This window comes from Heliangelus exortis, chromosome 1 (genome assembly GCF_036169615.1).
Source record: "Heliangelus exortis chromosome 1, bHelExo1.hap1, whole genome shotgun sequence".
NCBI lineage: Eukaryota > Metazoa > Chordata > Aves > Apodiformes > Trochilidae > Heliangelus > Heliangelus exortis.
In genome coordinates, this window is record NC_092422.1 from 158,501,677 (window position 1) to 158,527,988 (window position 26,312).

General features: G+C 39.8%; 1 protein-coding gene across 4 annotated transcripts in view; it reads right to left on the reverse strand.

The window, feature by feature from the left end:
* Positions 1 to 26,312, reverse strand: part of WNT7B (Wnt family member 7B) — a 102,616-nt gene that overhangs the window by 33,506 nt on the left and 42,798 nt on the right. For all 4 annotated transcript variants that reach the window (XM_071733305.1, XM_071733304.1, XM_071733307.1 and 1 more), the window contains exon 2: positions 10,365 to 10,591. In XM_071733305.1, the coding sequence (XP_071589406.1) occupies positions 10,365 to 10,591 (227 nt within the window). The remainder of the gene's footprint in view (positions 1 to 10,364; positions 10,592 to 26,312) is intronic.

Below are 26,312 nucleotides of genomic sequence, written 5' to 3' on the forward strand. Positions count from 1 at the left end.
ATTATTGGCTCAATCTTGCATGCTGTATTTCACTAGTATGTACTCAGCACAATACTTGGGCATGCATTAAAAAATGAAACACACATAGTTTTTTACTGGATTTTACTATGACTTCTGTACTCAGCAAAATACTTGGGCATGCATTAAAAAAATAAACACTTACAAATCATTTTTTACTTTAATACAACTTGAAAAAGAGGGTTTAAAGTTAAGCACATATTGGGTAAACAAAGCATGACTAAAGTTGTCGGCCAGTTTGAATCCTGAGAGAAAAATTACCTCAGCTTTAACATGCTATATTAATTTTTTCAAGCCTCCAAATAATAGTTGATATAGTCCTTCCTTGCTTACTTTATTTCTTTCATTTTAATTTTACTCATATCAGTAACAATAATATTATACTTCACAGCTATGGACATATAATATGTCAGTAAGAAATAAACTACAGTCACGGGTAGTTTAACCCAATGCAAAAATGTCAGGCACGATACTCAGGAAGGAAATTTTGTCAATTAGAAAATAAGTTATTTGTCAGTTATAATATTTTGGAATATGCCAGCCACTTCACCAGAAAAAGAAATTGCCCGTGACTAGAGTCAAGACAGCAAATGGCATGGATCAGTGATCTAAGCCAAAGACTAAAACATTTGTTTGCAAACCAAAAATGTACAGAACAACAAAAGCTGTGTTTTTTGTAATTTTTTTAAATGCCTCTCTGTGCACATCAGTCTTTTCAGTTTAGAAACAGATGGTTTACCAAACAGAAAGTATCCCAAAGAACAGAGGAGGAAAGGGAGGGATGCTGCTACACATGTCCTCTGAAGTCTAATGTTATGTTTAGCCTGTCCTGCTTGATGTAGAGGTTGAACTAGATGACCAAACCTATCATCTGTAATTCTAGGGAAGAGATTTTGACAACATAGTTAACCACAGTAGTAAAGTCCAAGGAATCTCCATAGTCATTGGAACCCCAGGTTATGACAGGATCATATACTATCAGGTTAGCTGCCATCCTGTGCCACCTGGCATCTTATGTAAAGAACTTTCCTTGCAGTGGCAAGATTTGGCAGCACCTGCCTGTTCACTCTGTACTTAAAAAATTAGATGTTGTAGAGTTGATTTCCATTTAACTAATAAGGTTTTAGCTGAGTTCCTGCTATGAAACTGAACTCCAGTTTAAACTTCTGCTTGTACCCAAAAGCCAGAAGCCTTTCTAGTGGCTGTAAAATCCTGGCTCTGGTGAAAGGAGTGGCAAAATTTCCACTGCCTGCAATCGGACCAGAATTTGGCCCCTGTCATTCTGGATTAAGCCCAGCACCACTTTATTTAACTTTAAATGTTCCTGTTTTACATGTGCGTTATGTTGTAAGTCATTGACCAATAGGACTGGGACACTGAAAATACTAATTGGGTCAGCATGCTATGGATCATTTCTAGCCAACAACTTCATTACAAAGTGAGATGAAAAAAAAATTACATTAAAGGAATAGTAATGTTTCAAGTGAGGCACTTGGAAGTAAGGAAATGCCAAACAATGTTGCTATGCAAAGTTGGCCCTGTTGTGTCCAAATCTTGGTACAGTATTCAATTAAATAATAGCCTAGAATTTGCATACTATCTTTTCCACAGGACCTCTGACTCACTCATCCCAAGGCAGACCAGAAAAACAACATGGAAAATTTTATCCTGAGTAGCTAAGGACAAAGTTAAAAGCAAGAGAAAAGCAAGATTTTTGTTCTGGCCAGTGCTGAGCAGGAGATGATCAGAGTTACAGGTCATTACAGACTCTGCTTGTAGGCCACATTTATACGTAACCGTACCCTTTTCCACTACAGCTAATTACATATTTATTAGGATGATCGCCCAGTGCCAAAACCATAAGTACTCACTCCTCTCCAAAAAATGTTGCTTTTCCACATCAACACTTAAGTGAAGCTGTTCCATTTAATGAAGCCCAGCTCCATTTAATTTTGAACCACGGAGACAAAGTAATGAGCTGCATCCCCACTTCAGGTCATCGGGGGGAGTAGCGGGTGTTTCAGAGCAAAATGGGCTTTTTTGAACCTGAGGTTTAAGGTCACAGGAAGGCAATGTGTCATCCTACGTAGGGGCTCCTATCAAGCCATGGATCCATATAGCTTAGAATACATATGGACACATGTGAGAGAGGAGCTCATGAGACAGAGAAACTTCAGTCATCCCAATTCCATTCCATGCATCAATTTACACCAATGCACTTAACTAATTTAACATTGTGCACTAACAAATTAAAAGGGTGTTGGTCAGAATCAACATATTTTAGTTTGAAAATTTCTACAGAAAAACGTCTGTTCCAAGAAAATACTAATTTTTATACATAAAGATGGAATGAAACAGAAGTTTTATAAGTTAGCACTTCCTTCAGAATAGAAATTCCAGATTCAGGTCAAATTTACCATTTTTCATGCAGCTGCAAGGCACACAGAGTTCATGAAGTAATTGCATTAATATTTTAATGCTATGCTTAGAATAAGGATGTCTGCCTTTTAAAGCAAGCCTGCTGCCAAAGAGGTAAATATTTAAATGGCAACAATAACATTTTAATTTAAGAGAACTTAATCTTTTCCTAAAACTCGTTATGCTTGAGGGAAAAGAAAACACAATTGAGCTACTCTTGAACTAGACAGTAGTACCTTATAAAAAGACTAGGGACTGACTAGAGAATATAAATTGAGGGATATAAATTTTTTCTATTCGTGGTTGGAAATTATTATATACTACAGATTTTATACGATAGGCATTTCTTTTACAGGGAGACAAAGAAAACAGAGATTATAAAATTAATATGGAAAAGCAACAGTTCTTTCTAGTAAAGTCCAACAAAAACTGTTAACTCATATTTTACAAATGGTACTGTCCATTCATGTTTATCTTTTCTGTCTACGATTTGTAATGTGTTTCAAAAACATTAATTATGCCTCAGTGGATTATTATGAGGCTCTGGCATCTAAAGAATTACTTTAAGCACAGAGAAATTATCACCCATGAATGTTCAAATTGATTCACTAAGCTGGAAATCCTCCATCTTCTCAAAATTGGATGTTTCTTTAAGACAACTGTACTTCCTTAGAATAGAAAGATATTTTTATTTTGCTAAAAACCTCCAAGTGACACAATCCTACTAAAATGAAGAAGAGTCTGAACCTACAACTCTCACAATAGGCTCTCTCAGTTAAAATAACATAAATTCTTTTCACAGTAGTTGTTTCATAACCTTTTTACCAATCCTTCCCAACCTCAGCAGTTGCCAGCTGGGAGGTTTATTTTCTTATTCTGGTTTGGGTTACTGTCTTGCTTTGCTACTTGTGAAAGCAAAAAGCTTATCCACCCTTCTACAGTCAGAAAATATGAGCTGTTTGAATGAGCTCCTTAATTTTCTCTGAAGAGGAGGATGCAAACTAAAATAGCTCTCACACTTAAATTGCTTTGTAACTACTAGATTATCACTGTCTTTTTTCCTCCCTGTTGAGCTTTCTGTGAAAAAGAATTGCACTGGAAAATCTGTCTCTATAAGGCAGCTTGCATGCCCTATAGTATTTGCCTTATTGTCTGTAGGGTAACAAATATAAGTGTGGGGTGGAACAGCCCAGCTCAGTTCCTGCACGGCCTTTCTACCTATAAATGCAACTTGTGGAATAGTCACTGCCATAACTGAAATCCTTCTGAAATAATATATATCTAAGAAGCTAGGATAAACATACTGGGCGTCCTTCAGGTTAAAGATATTTTTGTTTCTACTTCCAGTAGCAGCACATCATTTGTGGAAAAGAAATGCACTGTTTGAGACATTTTAGAGAGAAGGCTTTGTAATGAACGTTTGCGGGTGGATAAATCTTTCCTGCAAAATGAGTACATTCAGGACATCCTCAGATTTTGGGGTTTTTCCTCTTTTCCAGCTACCTCTGCCTCCCTGCCTATCATCTACCCAGCTGATATGGGGGTGGTTTATTATGCATGTCTTGGTTGTTGCTTTTTATTTAATTCAGCCTAATAGTGAGAAAACTGTAAATAATCAAGAACTATACATATTGTTATACAGCACTCTGCTTCTATTAGAATTTATCCTTGCATAAGCCATGGCTCATTAAATTTGCCATGGTATTTACAGCATCTACTAGTTTAAAGGAATCATACTTGCAAATGCAATGGCTCCACGTGACATTTTGTGAAACAGACATCAGCAGTCACTCCAAGGTAGCCATGTAAGTAATAAACACAAGGTTATATTGGTCCTTCACAATCTTCTGGAAGTCACAGACAGTCTTACTAAAGATTTAATCTGATTTAATGCATCCTGTCCACCTCTGTCCTGGCATCCCAGGTGGTAAGAGTCTAAAGCTGATGACAGCCCCCTGAGAAGCCACTTCTCACACTGAAATGTTTTGTACCGTATCCTAGCACCAACACAGATATGCAGTTCAAATTAATGAAAATAATTATCTCATCAGTCACTTGAATGCTGAAAGGACATTGTTTTTTGGGACCACGCTATATGTAAACAACAAAACACATCATTTTTTCCAAAAGCCACTGTAAAATTGAGGTTGGCAATAACTGACAAATGCCTAAACCAATCATAGCACCTACTGCTATGACAAAGATAATTACTGCCTCACTGTAGGTGAAGTGTGTACCCTGCTCTGTATCATATTTAAAATAATCTAATTCCAACTCATTTTCCCCCTTCAAATTATTTCCAGCTGTATGATTCCTTGCTTTCCCCCATGATGTTTTTATTGGATATAACGCAAGTCCGTAAAGATGGATTTTCCCATAATAAATACACAGATGTTAGAATAATAAACATCCAGTCAACCTGACATAACAATATTTCTTAGCATTAATAAATATATAACTAACAACATAAATCAATTTTAAAAATGGAAAATGAGACCATAATGTAGCACAGCAAGAAATGGCAGGAGGAAAGAAAGGCAAAAAGTGAGATAGAAATGTAGTTACTTTAGGCAAACTATCTGGACTCATTTATGGTTCCCTTTATTGATTTGCTGATAGCATTAAAGCACAAATATGGTTGTAAAGCATTCCTAGGAATGCCTCCTGTCTTCCTGTATTGGCAGTTTTTGTCTCAAACTGAAATCCAAGCTTTCCAAGTTGACCAACTCATACCATACTAGACACTGCTATGCTAGATTAATGTGTCTGCTTGGACATGGATTTCCATTTTTGGAGAATAATGAGCTTGTCTACTCCTCCCATTTTTGGTAGGAGGTTTTCATGAACATTTGGCATCTTGGCTAAACCACCATCATAGCCCAGAATAAAAATGACTGGATTCATATGTAAGTCTGAGTCCAAATTTAATTAAGTCTACATATGGGCTGAACCAAGCTGACTGACACCCCCTCAGCATGCATGATAAGATGCCAACCATTTGTCCATGAAGCCATCACTTACATATCTTTCATGCTCAATTCCCATCTTCTTTCAAGCCTGAAGCTAAAACATTGGAAACCAATGTGGACGTAGTTACCTGCTTCCAGTACAAATAGAGAAAGAATCACTTTTTTAAATAAGTATTTTTCCTGCAAAAGATATTTCCCTCCCTTTCTTAGTCTTCTGTTTGAAACTGTGCTTAACACATAAGAGTACATGCTTGTGTATCACCATGACAATCAACTTTATTTTCTGATTGTGTTTCTCAGAGTAACTGGTTAAGTCTCCTTCACCTGTGAGTTAATAAAATCCATGCAAAATTTTTTCTGGTGTTTTAAACTGCAGTTTTCTCTCACACTCCCCCTCACCCCCCTTTTATGCCTGGACAGTGGATCAAATGCATGGTGACAGGAGCCTTCTTAAGATGATGTTGTCCTAAACCTCACACAGACAGCAGGGCTTTAACCTCTCTCCATATGCATCTTTTCAACATGCCAGAAAATACAGATAAATGCAAAAGGTTAGGCGTTTTAAAAAAATAGTTCTGAACTCCCTTGTTTTTTACTTATTTGCTGTTTCTTTTCTGTCAAGTGTCCATTTCAATGATTTGCCATATCATCATTATCAATGACACAACCAAATGAATACTACTAAGTCATGATTTCCACGTCATGAGCCTGCCAAAGGAGATATATACAGACTATTTTTGATACTTTAACAGCTATATTTTTCAAAATACCTCACCCAGATTTAGCACTGGTAAAAGCAGTCTCTTTATCAGCATTTCAGTTTGGAGACTTCCATTGAAAATGGTCAGTGCACAAATAATTAGCCAGAATAATCCAATGTCAATCCACAGCAGTAGGTGTTACTTCCATATTGGTTTTGACTCCATACTTCAGAGGCTGCTCTGCTTACTTTTCTGCATGAAGTCATTTGCTTCCAACTGTTGTTAAAGATCTGTAACTTTTGGAGGTACCTACATGACAGATTGTTCCAACCATCATTTGGGGGAATAGAGAGCAACCCGTAGTGCTGGAACTCCTTTGCATCAACAATATGATAGGACCAGAGCTTTATTCTTCCAGATCAGGGCCCTTGCCTTCAAAACAATTATCTTTCAACAATGGTTATCAAACAATAGCAATTAAATATCATTAGCCAATTAAATTTTTATTCCATTTGTTAAAGAGGTAATCTTTAAAGAGGTAATTTTAAAAATATGCTTATAGCAGAGGAGTGAGTGGAGAGTGTGAAATATTACTTTATGTGAGAAGTTGGCATGAAAACTAGAGAATGCGACAAAGGCAGGTGATAAAAATGTGTAAAGGGAGAGGGTGAGTAAAATAACTTTTCTGGGGATAGAATGTCTATGGAAAAGTTCCCAGCTACAAACACATATTTTAAAAAAATATGCACAATGTTTGGCTAATTCAGCTCATGCTACATGCTTTGTTCATGCTATTAATTTGGCTCTCTCTCCATCACTTTTTATATCTGGTTGCTATAAATCTTTCACACCAACACAGATTCCCCATTCTTAAGATAATTTCTACAACTGTTGTTCAGTCCTCAGAACTACTTCAGTCTTTTTTGATAGAGACTCCCGTGTATCCTATAGGTGGTACAGTCCTCATTCTCTGAAGTACCTCTTTGAAAAATTAGCTGAGCAGTGATTCAGCTTAACTGACTTACTGAGGATTCCCCTGGCACAGCAGCATCCCCTGGATGCTGGACATTTGCTCCTGTGTCATGCCTTCTGGCTGCCGTATGCTTGTGGCAGGAAGACAGGCACAGTCACTCAAAAGGTGGGGAAAACTCGTGCTGGGGGGAGCCTGGGGGCTTGCTTGGGGTTTGGAGGGGCGAGGGTTGCATCAGGGTATGAATTAGAATAACCCTGTATTTACACTTGTCAGTGCTCGTGGTAGAGCCTTGGCCTGCTGGCTGAAGAGCAGGTCCTCTTTTTCCTGTACAGACAGAGAACATTTAAAATCATGTCATCATAGCTTATGCACCCTCTCCTTCATATGACCTGAAAAATTTGCCTTGATTGTTACCTTGATCTCCTTAAGTGATTCTGGGGAAAAGCTAGATGATCCCTCCTTTGTAATGAAGTACTTAAGAGTTTTTCAGTCTTAATTCTTTCCTCAGCTTTTACACTCTGAACCTAATGTCTGCTTTATTGTTTCTGCATGTGTTTGACATGGATGTGTTTTGTTACACAAGTAAATATTTATGCCTACATGTATTTTGTACCTTTAAGTTCTTTATTTTTAGTTTCGTCCTATTTTTTTTCTCCATTTTTTCCCCCTCACTAGTGTAAAAACACCACTTCCTAAACCCTGTCCTTTTCCTAGATACTGACCACATCATCTCTAGGTGCTACTCCACTAATAAAACAAATAAAGACATGGATTATGGGATCCTTTATAGACCTATATAAAACTCACCTGGCTTAGCTGGCAGGGTCATGTAAACCTTCTCCATACGTTACAGTTTGTGTGGTTTCACACCCAACAAATGTCAAAGCAGAACTCAGCTGCAACTGCCAAGTTTTGTCTGTTGGGTTAAGCCATAAAGGAACCCACCAAATTTCACATCAGTCATTTTGAAGTTGCAAGAAACCACCCAGGTTTGGTGAGGAGGTCAAAAATCTGATGAACATTTTGGCAAACCAGAACTCCAGTGGCTCAGGAGTACCCTGTTTTTTTCAGACTTTGTATACTTTGACCAGCCTGATGGCTGTTCCATCCTGATGTCAATTTGTGTTCCCTGTAGCTCTTATTTTGTACAGAAACATTCAGAATGAAAGGACAGGCATGACTTGTAGTCCTCTTCAGGCACTTGGACTGCAATCTCAAGGTTTTTGAGGAGTCTCTGAGTGGTGAAGAGGATGAATACACAGTACAAGGAAGAAGCTGATGAGGTGTCACAAGATGCCTAGCTTGAAGAGGAAAACAGAAGTGGTGAAAACCTTTTCACAAGGAAGCTTAGGGATGACACCAACGCTTCATATGACAGCCCTGCAGAGTATGCCTCTTAAAGGACAAAAGTGATGTTCCAGAAGTTAAGAGGACTTACTTGTCTAAGGAGCAGAGAATGCCTGCAAGCTTTGCAAGATCAAACCAACAAGGCATGAAGAACACCACTAGCACACTTGGCAGCTGTGTATTTTCTGGCAGCAGCATTATCTTGGACACCAACTTAATACAAACAAAACTAACCAAGAAGGACCAGAGCTGTGCTTCTAATAGTCAAGGCAAGTGACTAGATACCTTTCTGTTTCATTTAAAGTTGAAGGTAAAAGTCAAAAGTTAGGGTATTTCCTGTATATGGTCTCTTTAGGATGTTAAATGCATTCCACTTACACTCTTTAAGGAACATAATCTAGGCAAGTATTAACTAAGCAGAATTAGAAATATCTTAGGACAAACATGGGAAGAGATACTGATGAGCAAATTCCTTACCACCAGCTTTTCAGCACCAAAACCAAATTCTACCACGTGTTTTTCCAAAGTTGAAAAAGTTGAGACTTCTCTTCTGCCATTAATTTGATTTCCTGTGTTTTTTTAAATTATTAATAGTTTTAGCCTTCTTCTGTGTGTGGAGTAATGCTCACAGGGTATGACAGATTCTCTGTGGGTGTAAGAAAGTTCCCCTGATGCCAATGGATTTATTCAATTACAACACTTCACAGCTGTGTCACTGCGCCCTTAAAAAGCCCAGACTTCAGCCAGACTCAGACTTGCATTTTCTTTAAAAAAATATTCGGTTCCATCATTGACTTAACATACCTCAGCTTTTGGCATCCATTTCACAAAGGTGTTGGAAAAAAAACCCAAAGCCTTGATCTCCAGTAACAACCAAAGCCCCATATAAGTAATTTCCTTTTTGCACAGATGGGATTAAATGTGATTCCTTTTTCACACAGTTTTGATGAGCTCTTATGTTTGATCACACTCAGCTGTGTGGGAGGCACAAGACTCACCCAAACCATTGAACTCAAGAAAGATACATCATCCAAAGAGGAATCAGACACAAGAAGACCAGGCTTGAGCTCCCCTGAGAAGCTGAAAGGCCCCTGTGAGAACCACACAGCATAAAATGTTGTTCCAACACTGAGCAGCAGACAGCAGGGAGGATGGCAAGAGGGCAGCCCTTGGAAGACAGAGGGAAGGTGAGGAAGAGGGTAAGGACAGTCAGCTGAGTGATGAGGAAAAGAATGGTCTCAGTGCTGGAAAAAATTTGCATAATCTGCCCTATGTAATAATATCAGACATAGGGTAAATGGAAAGTGATAAATTTAACTTCTGCCAGGTATCAATTTGTCAGGCCAAGATCCTGTACTATTTTCTTTGAATGGGTTTCCTGCCTCAAATCACTTGCAGTATTTTCTTTACATTTGATAGCAACACCAAAATGGATATATATTACTGCCATGTATTGGAAAGCCAAGTATCATGTGCACTGTACTTCCACCAGTTAATTGGGACTCTGTAATTACTTAAGGTTTTGGGAAGTCTGCAGAGGTTTCTTTAGAGCTGATTTGAGTTCCCTTTTGAGAGGTGATAATATGCACTATAATTATCATGACAACTTCTAACAGGATAGCAATTGGAAATATTTTCTTTTCAGGGTGTGATGACCATGTTCTTGGATGCCTGTGCAGGCATCTCCATGATTGCTGGGTATGAAGTGGCACAGATACGAATGACTTCATCTCGGGATCACTAGAGATGCCCTGTCTCTTCCCAGTTACTTTTCAGTGAGCACAAACATGCAGATTACAGTTGTGGGAGCATCTGTGTTCAACTACAGTAGGCAAATACCAGAGGGGAATGATAACCCTTTGCAGGACTGCAGTGAGACAGCTCAAAGGAAAACATCCCCAACATAGCACTGCAGCACCATATTAGAGACACCCTTACCTACTCGAAGCTCTTGTCCAAAGACTGTTTTCTCTCCCAGAGCAGAGCAGTTCCACCTCCCATATCGAAACTGGTACTGGCACTCATTGATTCCCATTTGTGCCCCTTCCCCAATCACAATGATGGCATCAGGGCGGCTCTGGCAGATCGCTCGCTGCCGAGGGGCCAGGCCTGGGATTTTGTTGCAGATAATATTAGCTCCTAAAGCCACCACGGATGACAAAGCTCTGAAGAAAAAAAAAAAGAAAACAAAACAAAACAGAAAGACACATTATTATCAAATTGAGGCCATTCGTTGATTTTGCTGGGTGTTGCCATGTGACAGGCAAGGTGCTGGGCAGAAGAAGAAGGCTTGGAAGCTGTGTTATGAAGACTTATCCCAACCTCTCTGGTCTGGCAAATAAGGCTGGAAATCTTGCAGCAATTCCTGATCTGATTTATGCCAGAAACAACAAACTAATGGAATTTTTGCACTTTTGCTTCCAGTTCTACATGCAGCCATCAACTGGCGAGATGTGAAAAGCAAGACATATTTAAAAGCAAAATATTGTGATAATTGATTGTCTGAGAATCTTTGGAGCCCATGTCTGCTTTGAATGGCCTACACAGATCCAGGCTCAGAACTTGAGTTACAGCAGCCAGTTCATCCATCCTTCATTTGAAACCGTTGAGCACAATTTAGAGAATGACTTCACACTACCAACCTTCTTGCCTGTTATTACACTCAGAGTATTGAATGATTAATGAAAGTTCAGCAGCATAATGGCACTTTTAGACCTGGCAAATATCATGGAGCACATATGAGTGATCTGTAATATGTGCCATCCAGACTAGAGACGTTTGTAGTTCTCATTCTTCATGTATAGTTTCAGAATACATTATGAAGTTTGCATATAACTTGCACCTGTTTCAGTTTAGTCCATTTATTTTTCATTTTTTAGCTCACTTTTCAACATCTTTACAGGCTCACTTTTCAACATCTTCACAAGCTACATTTTCAGTGGCAATATTTTGAAAAGTAAGACACAATGGGGGCACATTCAGGGATGCATCAGGTCTCATCTACTGAGCATCAGACAGGCCCATACCAGGATGCTTCAGATGGCCCTGGACAAGTCAGCAGGAGCAAAGTGAGCAGTACAGTAAAATTAGCAAAACAAGCCTTTCCCAGCATGGTGTGATGGACCCTGAGACAGAAACTCAACCAAAGCCTGGAAAACCCCCTGCCATGCTGCCCTGCTGACTGTCCTGCTCTTGGCTGGAAAACTGGGGGAAGTGTCCCTGCAAGGAAGTATACCCATAAATCCTCTCCCCTCTTTAGCTTGGCATTGGTTCATATAGATAACTTAATTTTCCCATCAAATCCTGCTGTTGACTTTTTCTGTATTGTAAAGATTCTTGCCAAGATCATGCTGCAGCACCTTAGGCTTCACTGGAATTTCAAAGTAGCAGAAGTCACCATAAATAAATGATAGTAACAGGATACAGACTTACTTCCCCATTACCTTCTTCTCCATCTTGAATACTGTCTTAAGTCATTCTTCTTACTGTTTAAAACTACCCACTGGAAATTCTCCTTTTGTAAAAGGCTGACTAAACAACACTGAAGAATTTTATAGGAATTTATCAACTTAATCAGAAAATTACAATGCAAAATTAAAATGCAAAATTAGATAAATACTGCATTTCAATTAAATAAGTGTTGCTTTTTGCCATTTCAATAAACTACAGTAAAGCCAGAGCAAAAAGGGTGAAATGGAGAACTCTTCCCTGGCCAAAATGAAATACCACTTTTACTATGGAATGGAAATTCAGTGATGATTCACTCTGCTTTAATAGGTATTTGTGCATCTTTTCCAAAGTTAACAATCCATGAGAAATTCTCTAATTGTTTTTTTTAATATTATTTATGGTTTGGGGGATGGCTTATAGATATAGAGACAAAGCATTGCAGACACAGAGCATGCATGCCATGTGGCACTACCTAATAAAAATTAGAACAAAACAGAGTTGCAGCTCTGAGCACTCACAGTGTTCAGCCCAGGAGCATTCAGACCTGTAGCTTTATTTCATATTTCTCTGGGTACTAAGCAACAAATCTGGAGCATCGATTGGGACGAGCAAGTCCTCAGAAATTCATGCAGGTTTTGAGCTGTTTTGTTTCTGGCACACTTCTATTTAAAAAAACAGTAAAATATTTAAATCCTTAAATCGGGACTTTTCAAGAGATATAATCATCAAAAAACCCCACAAAAAACCCATTATTAGTTTTATGTAGAAAATAACATTCTCTGATTTTTACAATGGCACTTAATGTATTAACTTAGGGCTTCAAAAGTTATGGAAAATCACAGGGGAAAGTATAAATTTTTTTTTTAAATCAGGCACTTCTCAGTACTGAAAAGTAAAAGTGTTGTTTCTTTTCATTACTCATGGAGCTTTTATTTTGCTGACTTCCATTACTTTCCACATCAGGTAGGGTATGCATTCTGAAACTGTTACAGTAAAACACAACAGAAAGTGTTTTTCCTTCATAGCTGATGTGTTCTGTTCATAAACATATACTCACTGATGACTCTAAAATGCCAGGACACTTTCCCACATCATTTTAGGATCTAGGTCTGGTCCTTCCATGGTTTTAAAGTTAGGACAAGGGAAAGATAACTTGTACATGGTAAGAAAACTGAAGATGCTGAGGGGACTCTGCCATTACATCTTAGTCCATGTTTTTTTTTCTGAAGGAGGCTGAAGGGAACTCAGGTCAGCCACTTGCTCGCTGCCAAAATGTACAGGCACTGGGTCATCTGAGAAAAGGGAGAACTTTTCCAGCCATTCTTCAGAGCAGAACAACACCTGGCACCAATAACTCCCCAGCTCAGCACATACAGGGGTTCTCTGGGTGCATCTCAGGCTGTGCCCCATCCTTACCCTACCCCCTCCATCTGGCTTTTCCCCCTCGTTGTCTGGGACAGAACAGGAGGCAAGCATCCTGCAAGCTCTCCATATCCAGTAACACATTCCCCTTGAAGCAGGAGCTGCTTCACAGACTGACACTTTTAGGAAAATCTAATCCTGCAAGAATCTGGGTTTGGGTCCTAAGAAACAGCCATGTACAAGCATTCAAAATTTCAGCTGAGGCCGCATGGCCATCACTGATAAATTATATATATATATATATACATATATATATATAATTATTTTTATACGATATAAATATTTAAAAACAAACAAACTAACTAAAAAAACCAAAAAACAAAAACCAAAAAGCAGGTACAAGCTACGAGACAAGCTACTGACATTTTTTTTTCAAGTGCTGAGTTCCCAGTTTCCACTATTATCTCAGCTTGAGCAGCAAAAACTTATGACTTTCAAAACAAAGGAAAACAAACAAGAGTTGGCTACAGTATTTACCCCATGTATAATTTTAAGTTTAGTTGCTTCCTCCATACACATCCCTACTGTCTCATAATTAGGTTAAAGAGTGTATTCTTTGGTCTGTCATTGTTTTTTGAGAAGGCCTTGGCTGAAGTATTTCAATACAGTGGGTCAGTTTATTCATCCAGAAAATAATCATGATGTCTGCTTCAGAAGGCATTGTGAGGATATTGCTATTATGTGCTTGGAAAGTGCTTTAAGACATTTCTCATTAGAAGAATTAAGCTTCAATTACTGGAGGTTGAAGGGGTCTTAGGTTTTTAGTATTATTTCCAAGGACTTCCCCCTCTCTGTCCTGAATTTGCCAGCATATTCCCTCAGACTCGTTTAGCCTACTTTTAGATTGTTACTACAATTTCCATGCCAAAAGAAATGCTGAATCATGAAACTGTGGTTTTGGAAAACTTTATTTATATTAAAGAAATGCACCCAGCAGCATTTCAAGCCTCCTCTCCACTGCTTCTTGCAGTGTCCAAGAGTTTGTGTGCCTGTCACACATTCAGGAGATCTGTGCTGTGCTCCTGCCCCTTGGCAGGTTGAAGGCTTCAATTTTTTTTTTTACTGGAGAGAGAACATTTCACTTTATAACTGTGAAAAATCAGATTCCCATGCCACATTTTGTCATCTTCTCCCATCTAACCCTTCTCTGTGGTGCAAACTTCCTTGATTCTTATCAGAAGGAAATCCTGAGTGCAGCGTTTTGTCAGTATTTCTTGATCAGTTTGGGGTAACTGTAACCATCCCACCCCATGAGAGCCCCTGCCTGTTTCAGGTATTTACTCTGGGTCACCCCCATGGGTTATCCAACTAAACAACATTAGTGGAATAATTTCACAGAATCACAGAATCACCACAGTTGGAAAAGACCTCTAAGATCACCACATCCAACTGTCAGAATTCCCCTGAATAAAACATGTGTATCAATATTTGTATCGCCTGCTAAAGCATGTCCTGAAGTGCCTCATCTACACAGTTTTTCAATACCTACAGGCATGGTGACTCCACAACCTCCCTGGGCAGCCCACCCCTATGCCTGACTACTCTCTCAGTAAAGAATTTCTTCCTCAGATCTAGTCTAAAGCTTCCCTGGTGCAACTTCATGCCTGTGGACCATCTCGTCTGGTCCCATCATTCACTTGAGAGAAGGCAACACCCACCTCCCTTCAACCTTCTTTCACGTAGCTGTAGGGAGCAATAAGTTCTCCTCTCAGCCTCCTCTTCTCCAAACTAAACATTCCCAGTTCCCTCAGCCTCTCCTCACAGGGCTTGTTCCCCAAGCCCTTCAACAGCCTGGTTGTCCTTCTCTGAACTCACTCCAGCAGCTCAGGGTCTTTCTTGTAGCAAGAGGCCCACAACTGAACAGTACTCAAGGTGCTGCCTCACCTGTGCTGAGTACAGGGGCAGGATCATTTCCCTCCTCCTGCTGGCCATCTATTCCTGATGTAAACCAGGATACTCTTGGCCTTCTTGGCCACCCGGACATACTGCTGGCTCATGTTCAGCTGGGTATTAACCATCATGTCTAGGTCCTTTCCTGCTTGGCAGCTTTCCATCCTCTCTTCCCCAGGTCTGTCGTATTGCACAGGGTTGCTGTGACCAAAGTGCAGGACCAGGCACTTGGCCTTGCTAAACCTCATTTTACTGACCTTGGCCCATTGGTCCACCCTGTCCAGGTCCCTTTGCAGAGCCTTCCTACCCCTGAGCAGATCAACACTCCCACCTAACTCAGTGTCATCTGCAAATTTACTAAAGGAAGCCCTCAATCCCCTTATCTAGATCACTGATGAAGATATTGAACACGACCAGCCCCAAAACCAAGCCGTGGGGAACACCACTGGTGACTGCTCACCGAGTGGATTTAACTCCATTGACTACAACTCTCTAGGCCCTGCCATGCAGCCAGTTTGTCACCCAGTGAAGAGTATCCATGTCTATACCATGAGCCACCAGCTTTTCCAGGAGAATGCTCTGGGAAATTGTGTCAAAGCCTTTACTAACATCACATTTTCTAAGCAATTAATGGTAGTCACTGGCATCACTTCATCACTTAGTCATTCATCCAAGGAAAGAGCAGGACTGAAATTCAGCAATAGTTATAAACAGAATAATATCTAAATTTTTTAAAATACAACCTAACACTGATCTTGGCTTGGATAGGACCTTGCAGTTTAAACTTCCTACAAACTAAACCTGGGGAATGATGTTTTGAAAGGCCTGGTTTCTGCATCAGAATCCTGAAACATCAAGTTTTTTGTTCTTTGGAAAAAAATAACTCTGACAGCAGCCATAGAAAGCAAAAGTTCATGGCAGCAGGAAACAAGTTGCAGCTTATTTTTTTTAATTATGGTTGCTTGATGGTGCAAAGACGGATGACTACTGTCACAGAAATGAAAATTCTCCCTCAAAATATGCTTCCTATTATGGATGTGTCTTGTCTCCAGGACTTACACAACTACAGCTTTCCTTTTCACAAAGTTATGTGGAACAATTAAAAGATCACAACCATGAAAAACATTATATATTCCAAGCAATTCGTAAAATTAAGGGTCTCTGAAAATACATCAGAAATTAAACACCAAGGCCTAAACTCATGTGTGCTTTAAGAACAAAAAATATAATGAAGTGTGGCTTGGCAGAAGAGAAATATACTCCCCATTCACAATTTTCTTTCTTGAGTCTCTATTTGCAAATGTAGGCATTTGCTTCACTTCAGCATATTAGTAATTTCATTGATTTCAAATACTATTTTCTTGCAACTTCAGATTGATTTCCCATATAGGAAGGATGTCACTTAAACTATATTTTATAGAGAGTTTTAGAGTGTTTGATCAAGAGGATAATAGATAAAGTAAAGCCTTATAACCAAAAATTATGCAACCTGATATGCTACATGAGGAAATTTGACAAAATTATGAAATAGAATTGTATATATCCAGGTAAATAGCAGTAACTAACCAGTCTTCAGAGTAGTCCCCAAACTCCTGTACAGACACAGATGTGTACTGAGATTTCTCTAAGGAGCTTAAAATTCAATTTTGACAAATATACAACATAAGAAGACTTTAAACAGAGACATTAAACCAACTACACATTTCACACAGATGAAGCACTTAACCAAGTTGATTTTAATCTTTTGATAAAAAAAAAAAAAACAAAAAACAGAACAATCCTGCCTTAAATTTTTTTCTCTAGCAATCCTTGCTCCCTGGGCAAACTGCATTTTATTGCAGGTCCGGGTGGCTTCAGGAGCTACACCTTCTCCTCCAACACCCTCACTGATTTGTATTCCTGGCTGAAGAGCAGCACAGTGCATTCATTCCCCCTCGGAGCCAGCCTCACTGCTGCTCACCCCCTTTGAATAAGCACTCAGAGGTTCACTGTGATCTCACTCCTAATACTGCTACTCGATATTCACCTGAAGCTGTTGTTGGGCGGGGGGCTCATTTTCAGCAAGGAATGAAGGGATTTTGCTGCACAGATCCCATTAACAGCAGAGAAGCTGCACAGCTTCAAGCCTCAGCACACTGTACTGAAAACTTACCCCACCATCTCTGATAAAAATGCCCATAATGGGGTCTTTGTTAGAAAGAACCACTGAGAGATTTCGTGGTGACACTGCAACTCATCTGAAACACTACACCACCACTGAATGGTTTACTTAATTAAGAATTCCTAAGTAAATATTTTGAGCGTGCATTAGTTGCAGAAATTGGCAGGAGCATCCCAGGCTCTGAATGCCATCTGCATATGTTTAGGCTTTCAATTTCGTTCTCCACCACTGGCTTTAGGAAATCATTGTTTGGTGCATGTGTCATTGAAATGGAAATCAAATAGAGTTGCGTGGCACTGTCCTGCAGTGCACTCATCTCTGCTGGAGCTCCAAGCCTTCAGACCTGGAGGAAATGAACAGCAATGTGTTTGACACATTAAACGCAAGGTAGAGAATTCTCTGAGGAGGTCACCCCCCTAAAAAAAAGAAGAGCCTGCTCTATTATATAGCATGATTGAAAGTGGTGGAATAGGTAAGCTTGAGGGATGACTCACAAAAGGGCAGAACATGTCTTGGACAAAACACTTGTTTTAGAGTGTATGCAATAGCAATGGGGAGAACATCAGCAAAGGCTTGGATTCTCACCCTCCCCTGCCAGCTGGGAGGCACAGAATGGCTGCTATGGAACTGTCAGGAAGGGATTAGTCTTCAGAAGGAAGAAGGGGAGACATTGCCAATCAGAGAGATGTCCCCAGGCCACAGGACCAGTGTGGTGGTGGCCTTCATGCTGCCCAAAAGGCCCACGCTCACAGGCTGCAGTGCAGCAGCAAGCACCAGCTCTGACAAGGGATGTCCTTAGGGCCTGCACTTCTGACTCCTTGGAGGTGACACAGGGGCAATCCCTGATGATGTGGCATTTACACCACTAGTTTTCTAGTGTATACCAAGGAAATGCTTACACTGTGAACCAGAAGCAACAGTGCAGGTGTGAACACCATAAGACAAAATGGAGATGGTAGAAGCCCCCTTATATAGCAAAGCATTTTCCTCTACAAGCTTGCATTGCATCCTTAATTGCTGTGCAATTAAGTGGTTAGAAACAAAAATTGGCTCTGCGTCTCATCCTCTCTCACGGTTCCCAGCAGTGCTTTGTACTGGTCTTTTGCTAACTCTTACTGGTCATGTGAGAACAAGAGGCAGCAAAAGGACCTAAGATTCTGGAGTATTTCTCTCATGATGTCTCCTGAGAATTGTCCTCAAAATGACAATGCAACCTGATTGCAAGTTGACCCATATCTTGTTTGATGCACTCATTTGATCCACTATAGTATTTTTAATTCATCAGTCAATTGGCAACACTTGATAATTACCAGGATATCTTGAGACTTGTTACATCTCTAGTTTATCTGTATTCATATTTTTTACACCAAAGGAAGACTCATGGAAAACAGCAATGCCTCATGTGTCCTCTTGTATAGATCACACTGGCAAAATGGACATTTACATTTTCATTGGATAGTTACTGCCTTACAGCAAGGATTCTGAGTTTGCATGGCAAACTGCTATGTAACAAAGTTTTTCTTTCTTGTCTCAAATCATATTATTCTAGGGGCATCTTTTTTTACGGTGAAAAACATTAACATCTTGTATATATATAAAAATCAATAACAGTAAAAAAAGGTGTTAAAATGTCTGAAGTGTGGGAAACTTGGATACCAAAGCAATTTGGGTTTCAAGTGTTAGGACTGCTAAACCAGAGTTATCTGATAGGCCTGCTTTGGGAGCTGAAGGAATGCAACAGCTCTCCTGGCATACACAGAGCAATCTGTGAAAGGCTGGAGTATTCCTGCTTTGGTTTTGCCAGTGATGGGGGTGGTGACACATGTGGTATAATTGAACTTATCCAAGTAAGTTTTGTGAAAAACAGTGTTGATATCAAATTATTTGATTGCTTTTAAAAACCCAGGGCCTTATAAGATAGACATCAAATAGAAGCACTTCTGTTTCACACTTTTTTCTTTTTTTTTTTTTTTTTTTTTCTTTTAGTGTCTATATAAGCATAGTTAACAGGACCTGCCATTTCAGTTCTCCAAGCATCCACACACCTGTTATACCTTGCAGAATACCAAGCAGCTCCCACTATCAGTAGCAAAACTGTCTGTTCCTGAACACCAAGATCCCTGCCAAGTACTTGCAGTTGGTTCTGATGTCTCAAGTTATGATTTGCCTTCCACCACATTTCTGTTCTGTTAGCACTAGGAGGAGTCATGCTGATATCTAACAGAACATTACAGAGTTGCTTGCGGAATAGTGATCCACCACAGTGGAAAGCAAAATTACCTTGCATAATAACTGTGGTGGGATGTTGCTGTTCCCCTGTGGGGGAATACAGCTGCAAAATACCAAAAGGGCTGGAAGAGATAGGAAGCAGATTTTCTGTGTCTTCACAAAAACCATTCAATATTATAGAGAAATAAAAATTTTGCACTTCAAAATGTACAATCCACATTTTTGTTATGTTTTTATGTAGCAAATAAGAATTAATAAGTTTTCTCCATCACACATGACATATGCACAGATACGGGCATTTTCCAAATTTTATTAATTCCAAGCCTTAATTAAGCATAACTATATTTTGGCTTTGTCCAAAGATTAGCAGTCTGCTGTCTCCTGTGGAAAGGTTAAAAGGGAAGAGAGAGATGCAGTCCTCTGAGCAAAGTTCAAGACTTAGCAAGCCTATACCCTTCTTAATTTGTAAGATCAGATGGAAGTGTGTCACAGTCATGATATGTCTCTGAAACCACAAGAGAATATATATGCTTGTTCACATGCACAGAAACATATATTCCTTGGTTAGCTCAGTCCAAAATCTCCTTCAGTTTAACAGCAGGTATTCTCTGTGCATTGAAAATCTTAAAGATGGACTATTTTAAAATACATGTTTTGTTATATTTTCTACGTAAAATTTAATTATAAGATACAGCTTCATTTTTTTTTTTGGTTTTGCATGAACAGGGCTTCCATGAGTATGATACAAATATTTAAAAAGAAAGGCACGTAATAGTGGATCTCAAGGAAAAGAAGAAGTTTGCTTCCCAAAAGGAAATCATCTGTCTTTACTGGTATGGTGGTTTAGGTCAGAACTCATCTTTGTTAGATCTGAGCAGTCAGCCATAATTAATTTTGAAAATCTACTAATAAGCCATTATATTCAAAAATTTAGTCCTTTGTGTTAAGACAAAACTGCATTGGTTGTTGATCACGAAAATGAAAATGTGTGTTGCTTTAAGCTGCACCTGAACAGCCATACAAAGTAGTCTTAGAGGTCCTTTTAAGGTGGAAGGTGGAGATGACATATTGACCCCACACACAATGTGCAATTTGGACTAAATGACCACTGGAGGTTGCTATTTGTGCACAGATATATGACCACAGATCAAGCTGTCTGGCTGGTCTTGAATTAGCAGTGGAAGAGAAAAAATCAAATTCACTTTGTCAGTGGCATTAAATTTTCATACACTGAGTACACCGATATACTCAGAGTCATGGTTTATTTCTTTTTTCTTTTCCTCATCACTATTTTTGTGGTAGTAAATCTTTGCTAAGGCCATGAGATTTCGATTTATGAAATCAAATAACATCCACAAACAAAATTAAAACAAAAAGACCTCTTTATTTTTGGCTTGGTGATGTCATGTTCACTTACTGCCCTGTTTCTCCATCTGGAATGGATGCATTGCTCAAACCAGGGTCAGCGTTTGTTGTTCTTATCTGCTCTGATTGTCCCACTTCAAGCAAGACCACTGTCTGCCAACACAGAGGATGAAGAGCATAAGGTCTTCTGTTGTGTTTTCTCTATTACTGATGAAGCTTTGGGAGGACACACCCCCAGAGCAAGGGCAGCCTTTCCTGAGCTGGTGTGTAGGAGATAAGGAAGTGAGTGTGAGGATGGAGCACATCTCTTAAAGTGCCCAAGTGTACCAGGTAGATCATCAGCTCCTTGACATAGGCCCAATTTGATTGCAGAGCCTTGAGCCCTAGACTTTCTCCTCCTGGATGTCCCACTTTTATCTTCCCTTCAAATTACACTAGTTACTATACACTCATTTATAGTGAAGACACTTGCATTGTTTCCAAGATGTGGGAAAAACTGTGAAAGAAACACAGAATCTCAGAATCAGAAACCATTAACCTCTCCAGGGTTGGCATGAAGGCAGAGGTTCTTTGCCCTTTCTCACTGTCATGTTGCTACCAGTAAGCAAAATGCTATGTCACATTACTCAGTAGCAGGCTGGCATAACCAGAAAGGGAATCCACAGAAAATCATATAGGCACATGCTAATGGAAAAAACAGATTGGCATTATGTTCGGTTTTACATGACATGGCAGATGGAGCCTCCCTCCAGCCCCTGGTCTTGGAGATGCAGCCCAGCACCCCACCTCTCAGACTTCTGCACCATCACCCTGCCATGAGCTCAGCCTCATGCAAAGATACCCAGACCTGCTTTGGGTGACCTGCCAGAAGCTGCAGTGTAACCACCACACACAGATTTGAGATTGGCACGGGCTGATTGCCTGGGTACTTGTCCCATTCCTGGGATGGTTTTGGCAACCAGGAGGTTGTGCTAGGCCAGATAGGTAACTTTTGATGAGCTCACTATGCTGGCTGTGCCATGAGCATGCTCATGAAACAGAGATGCCCCAAAAGTCCCCTTCAGCCTGCACAGCTCAGATACAATCTTGCAAAGCATTGATTTAAAGAAGGAAAATTCTATTAGGACCAGAATATTAAATACAAGATATCTATCACAGATTTCAATCTGCTAGATGCATAATTGAAACCCTTCATGCTTTCCTGGTCATGTACTCCTATTTGCTTCATCAGCACATTTGCTATTAGGCTGCAAGTCGGTCTAAGTGTAGCAGAACATATTTCTGCATAAAGACTTCATATCAAACACCAAATCCCAAAACTCATTGAAGAGACAGAAGCTTTGCACTACAACAGACACCTAAGAAATACAGAGTGCAGAACACTGCATTCGGTATTTTTTTCATACTTTCAATAAGTATTTGTCTAAAACCAAAAGAAAAAAAATGCAGCATACTTTTGAACAGATATCAAATTGCCCTTGTAAAGGTATTTTTTTTAAGAGCTTATTAATGCATTAAGAAATCTTGCATTTCCTCTACAGATTCTGTTTGGTGACCTTTATTTCCCAGTGGCAAAATTATTTGCAGTCTTGCTGCACCAGCATCACTGACTGCCAAGTGAAACTGCTCGCCGTTTTTATGGAGCAGGCCTGCATTCCTTGCACCCAGCCAAACTCCCACTGCCTCTTGATAATCATGCAAAGAGAAATTCTGATCCATTGGGCAGATAATTTGTGCTTAACACCCTTACACGAGTTATCCCATTGAAGCTGCAGGATCGTATGTGTACGTGAGGTTATTCACGTTAGTAAGAGAGGGAAACAGGTTGGTTGTGAGAGTATCCTACAAGACTCATCAGATCTTCAGATCTGTTCCCAGAAGTTGGACATTCCTATAAAATGACTGCAGTCTGAGAAAGCCTTGAGGGTGAAAAAATGGGGGGAACCCTCCACAAACTCTAGAATATAGAAACATGTATTTCCTATGCCGATCATCAAACATTGAAACAGTATTTTAGTCAGCATGTGGGCTTTCTGTGAACAGAAATACTGTGTTTTATAATCTGAGCTGTCAACACTGGAGCAAAACAATGTAACACCCAACAGAGCCATCCATGAATTCCTAAGGCTTCTTTCAGCTGCTTGTTTCAAAATTTTAATTTTGAGTGATGTAAGAACCACGGTAAACCACACAGTAACTTTTCTGGTTTCATGGCTTGTTGAGCTTATTCCAGGTGTTCAGAAGGATTAGCAGAAGCCATTTTGAGTTGTTTTTCCAGAGGGAGTTTCTAAATTTGGTCGGCAGCCATAAAAACGTGCATCTGTGTTATTATCCCAGTGTCCCGAGTTGGGTGTGTCCCTGGCTTTTTGCAAATCACTATAAGCTTGTGAAAGCAGCTGGATGAAACACTTCTTCTGAAATCTCTGGAAAGATCACACACACACACTGACATTCATAAATATGCAAGCATTTACCTGCATTTTTGTTATGGGTCATACTGACCCAAATTAAGCTTTTTCCTGCCTTCAAACTGAAGATGCTGTTAGCTATGGACACCATGCACATCTTCTTTCTTCAGAATCTCTTTCTAAACATAATCATGGAATGGCTTAAGCTGTAAGGCACTTTAAGGTGGTTCCAACTCCCTTATCATGGGCCAGGACACTTCCTACTAGATCAGCTTGCTTAAAAAATAATTCAAAGAAGTCCTTTTCAGGCCAAGTAATCCAAAGAGTGAACATACTTAAAGAGGTAAGTGGTAAGAAACATTTGGAATTCCCAGCTGAGCCAGCTGAGGTGACACTACACAGCTGCAGAAAAAGGAAGCATATGAAATCTATGGGGTATATGGGCAGATGGTGTTGCACACACAGTGTCAATCATCAAGCACCCAGGGCAGGTTAAGGATAGTTGTACAACTACATCTGGGTCACACTCTAGGTCTTCATCTTCTGGCAGCCTCACACTCTTAAATAAAAATCTTCCTTCACTGCTAGAAAGTACTCACCCTTTTTTGTTTTTTCCTCAATTCTGGCACTTCTAACACTGATTTTTTTAACCTTTTTACCCTTAAATTCAATAGCAATTTAGAGAGAAATGTAACCTTTCTGTCTGAATTACATTCAGTCATTCTAAAGAAGAAAAACATAAACAACATTAGCTCTAAATCTTTGAACTACTGAATTTTCCCAAAATCCTAGAAATTAAGCTTCATTAAGCCCTGTGGCATTTATGCACCACTCAGAATGTGATGTTAGTTAATAAGAGTTGTGATTATAGCCAAGGATAACCAGGGACATGTTCTAAGATGTGAAATCTGCAACCTGCATTCTGAGTTTCTCCTGCCAGATGCATGCCAGATGACATGGCACGCCTTTGCTTATGGTGTTAGGCCAACACTGGCAAAACAAAACACACACTTTCTTTAAGCATTCCAGCAGAACACATGGATCTAAAAGCACATGACAAAGACAAAGCAGCCAGCTGGACTGGCATATGTAGGCACAGCAGTGTGCAGGGCTGGCCCCTGGATGCTTACATTGAAAGGTGCCTCTTAGGATGTTACAAGACCACAAATGCTGGAGACTGAATGAGCTGCATTCCCTGGAGAGAGCCTTGTGAGAAAGCAATGTGGCAATCACTTCTGTCTGAATGGTGTTGGAAAGGCACAGTTTTAACAGCAGAAGGAAGTAAGTAGGGCATAAAGTGACATCAAGTAGACAGGAGTCAATCCACCTCCCCTGAGGCGGGATCAGCCACACACTTCTCACACCTGACAGATACTTGGTACTGCTTATAAAAACACTCTAAGTTAATTTTCCCCGAATTTCAGCTATTAAAGCTCAGTGCTGATTCTCTGATGCTCCATGGAAACAAAATATTTTGGCCCCAGAGGCCTTGCACCATCTTTTACATTTTTTATAAATCTTCCGCAGAGCAGAACAGTCCTCATTCAACTTTTCCTCTCAAGCATGAGACCTCCTATGATTTCTGTCACTCTATTCTATGTCCTTGTTTTTCTTCACAGAAGCTGCTCAACAGAATATGACTGGCACTGAAGGAAATATACTCCCTTCTCCTCCTCAGAGGGATACAAAAATTAGATAACTGGCTTTGTTACCCCATGCATTTAGTGTCATTCTGGATGCTGCTGGCTACCCACTGACCTTGGCTTAACTCTCATTCAGGTGATACCCCAATACTGCTCTGTTTAGTGGGTATCTTCTATCTCATGTTCCTACCCTTTCTCGCTCACCAACATTACATCCCAAAACCAACCCTAAAGCATCCTTCCTTCCTTCCTATCACAGTCTGAAGAGGCATGTAGCAGAAAAGGCTCCTGCCTCGGGTTTGGTCCAGCAGAGAGCTGCCCTATACAAAGGGGACAACCAACTCCACTGACTTAATTAAGGACCAGAGACCTCAGGCCATCTGCAATACTGAAGCTCCCTGAGTGCCTGTGTCAGATTAGCCTCTACACTCTGGGATACGTCTAGGTAGGAGGGTGTGAGCTGACTTGAGAAATCATTATTTTATTAAGAGTGAATCTTAAAATGTGTTGAGTGTATCAAAACCAACACTGGCTCAACACAGAGATCATCCTTTGTATCCTTCATAGCAATATAGGAAGAAAACGAAGCAAAACACCTCAAAACTGAAAATGCATGCAGGTGGAGGGAGGAGAGAAACAGAGTTGAAACCTGCAGTAAAGCAACTATTTATTATCATTCTCATTCTCATTTGCTGCTGACTTCTTCAGTTCCTTAACACCCAGTGTTAAGGCTATTCTGCAGATGTGTCAAATTAGACCTGCAAAAATATTTTGACTCCTCAAACTTGCATCTCACCCTCTCATTAGTGGAACAGTGGCAGTTGTGCAATTAGTGTCCAGTTATCAGCACTGCTTTGATTTGCAAATAAGCAGAATTTCAGCATCTGACTTTGAAGACATAGAGCAGAAGGAGTTCAAGTATGGCAAAAAGTACAGGAACATAATTTGCATAAATTATGCTTGATATTTACATTACAGCTTTTAGTGTCTGAGAAGGTAAACTCTGCAAGTAACAGTATCCTCACTGAATATTTAAAACACAAAAAGGTCATGTTTGAAAAACATCTGTTTTAAGAGCCTTAGAACTATTGCTTATGTGGGCTCCCACCAATACAGAGTGGGTATAAATCTAAACCAAGTTTAGGTGCAGTGTTGAGTAGAATTACAGCAGATTAAACTAGTTTCCCAGTAAGTGATAGCCAAAGTGGGCTTGACAAGTTTTGGTTTCATTGCACTTCTGAGAACCAGAACAACTGCACGGGGTAATTTCTCTAATCAGGGATCTGTGAACTGGTTAAGAGAAATGAGGTGGTATCAC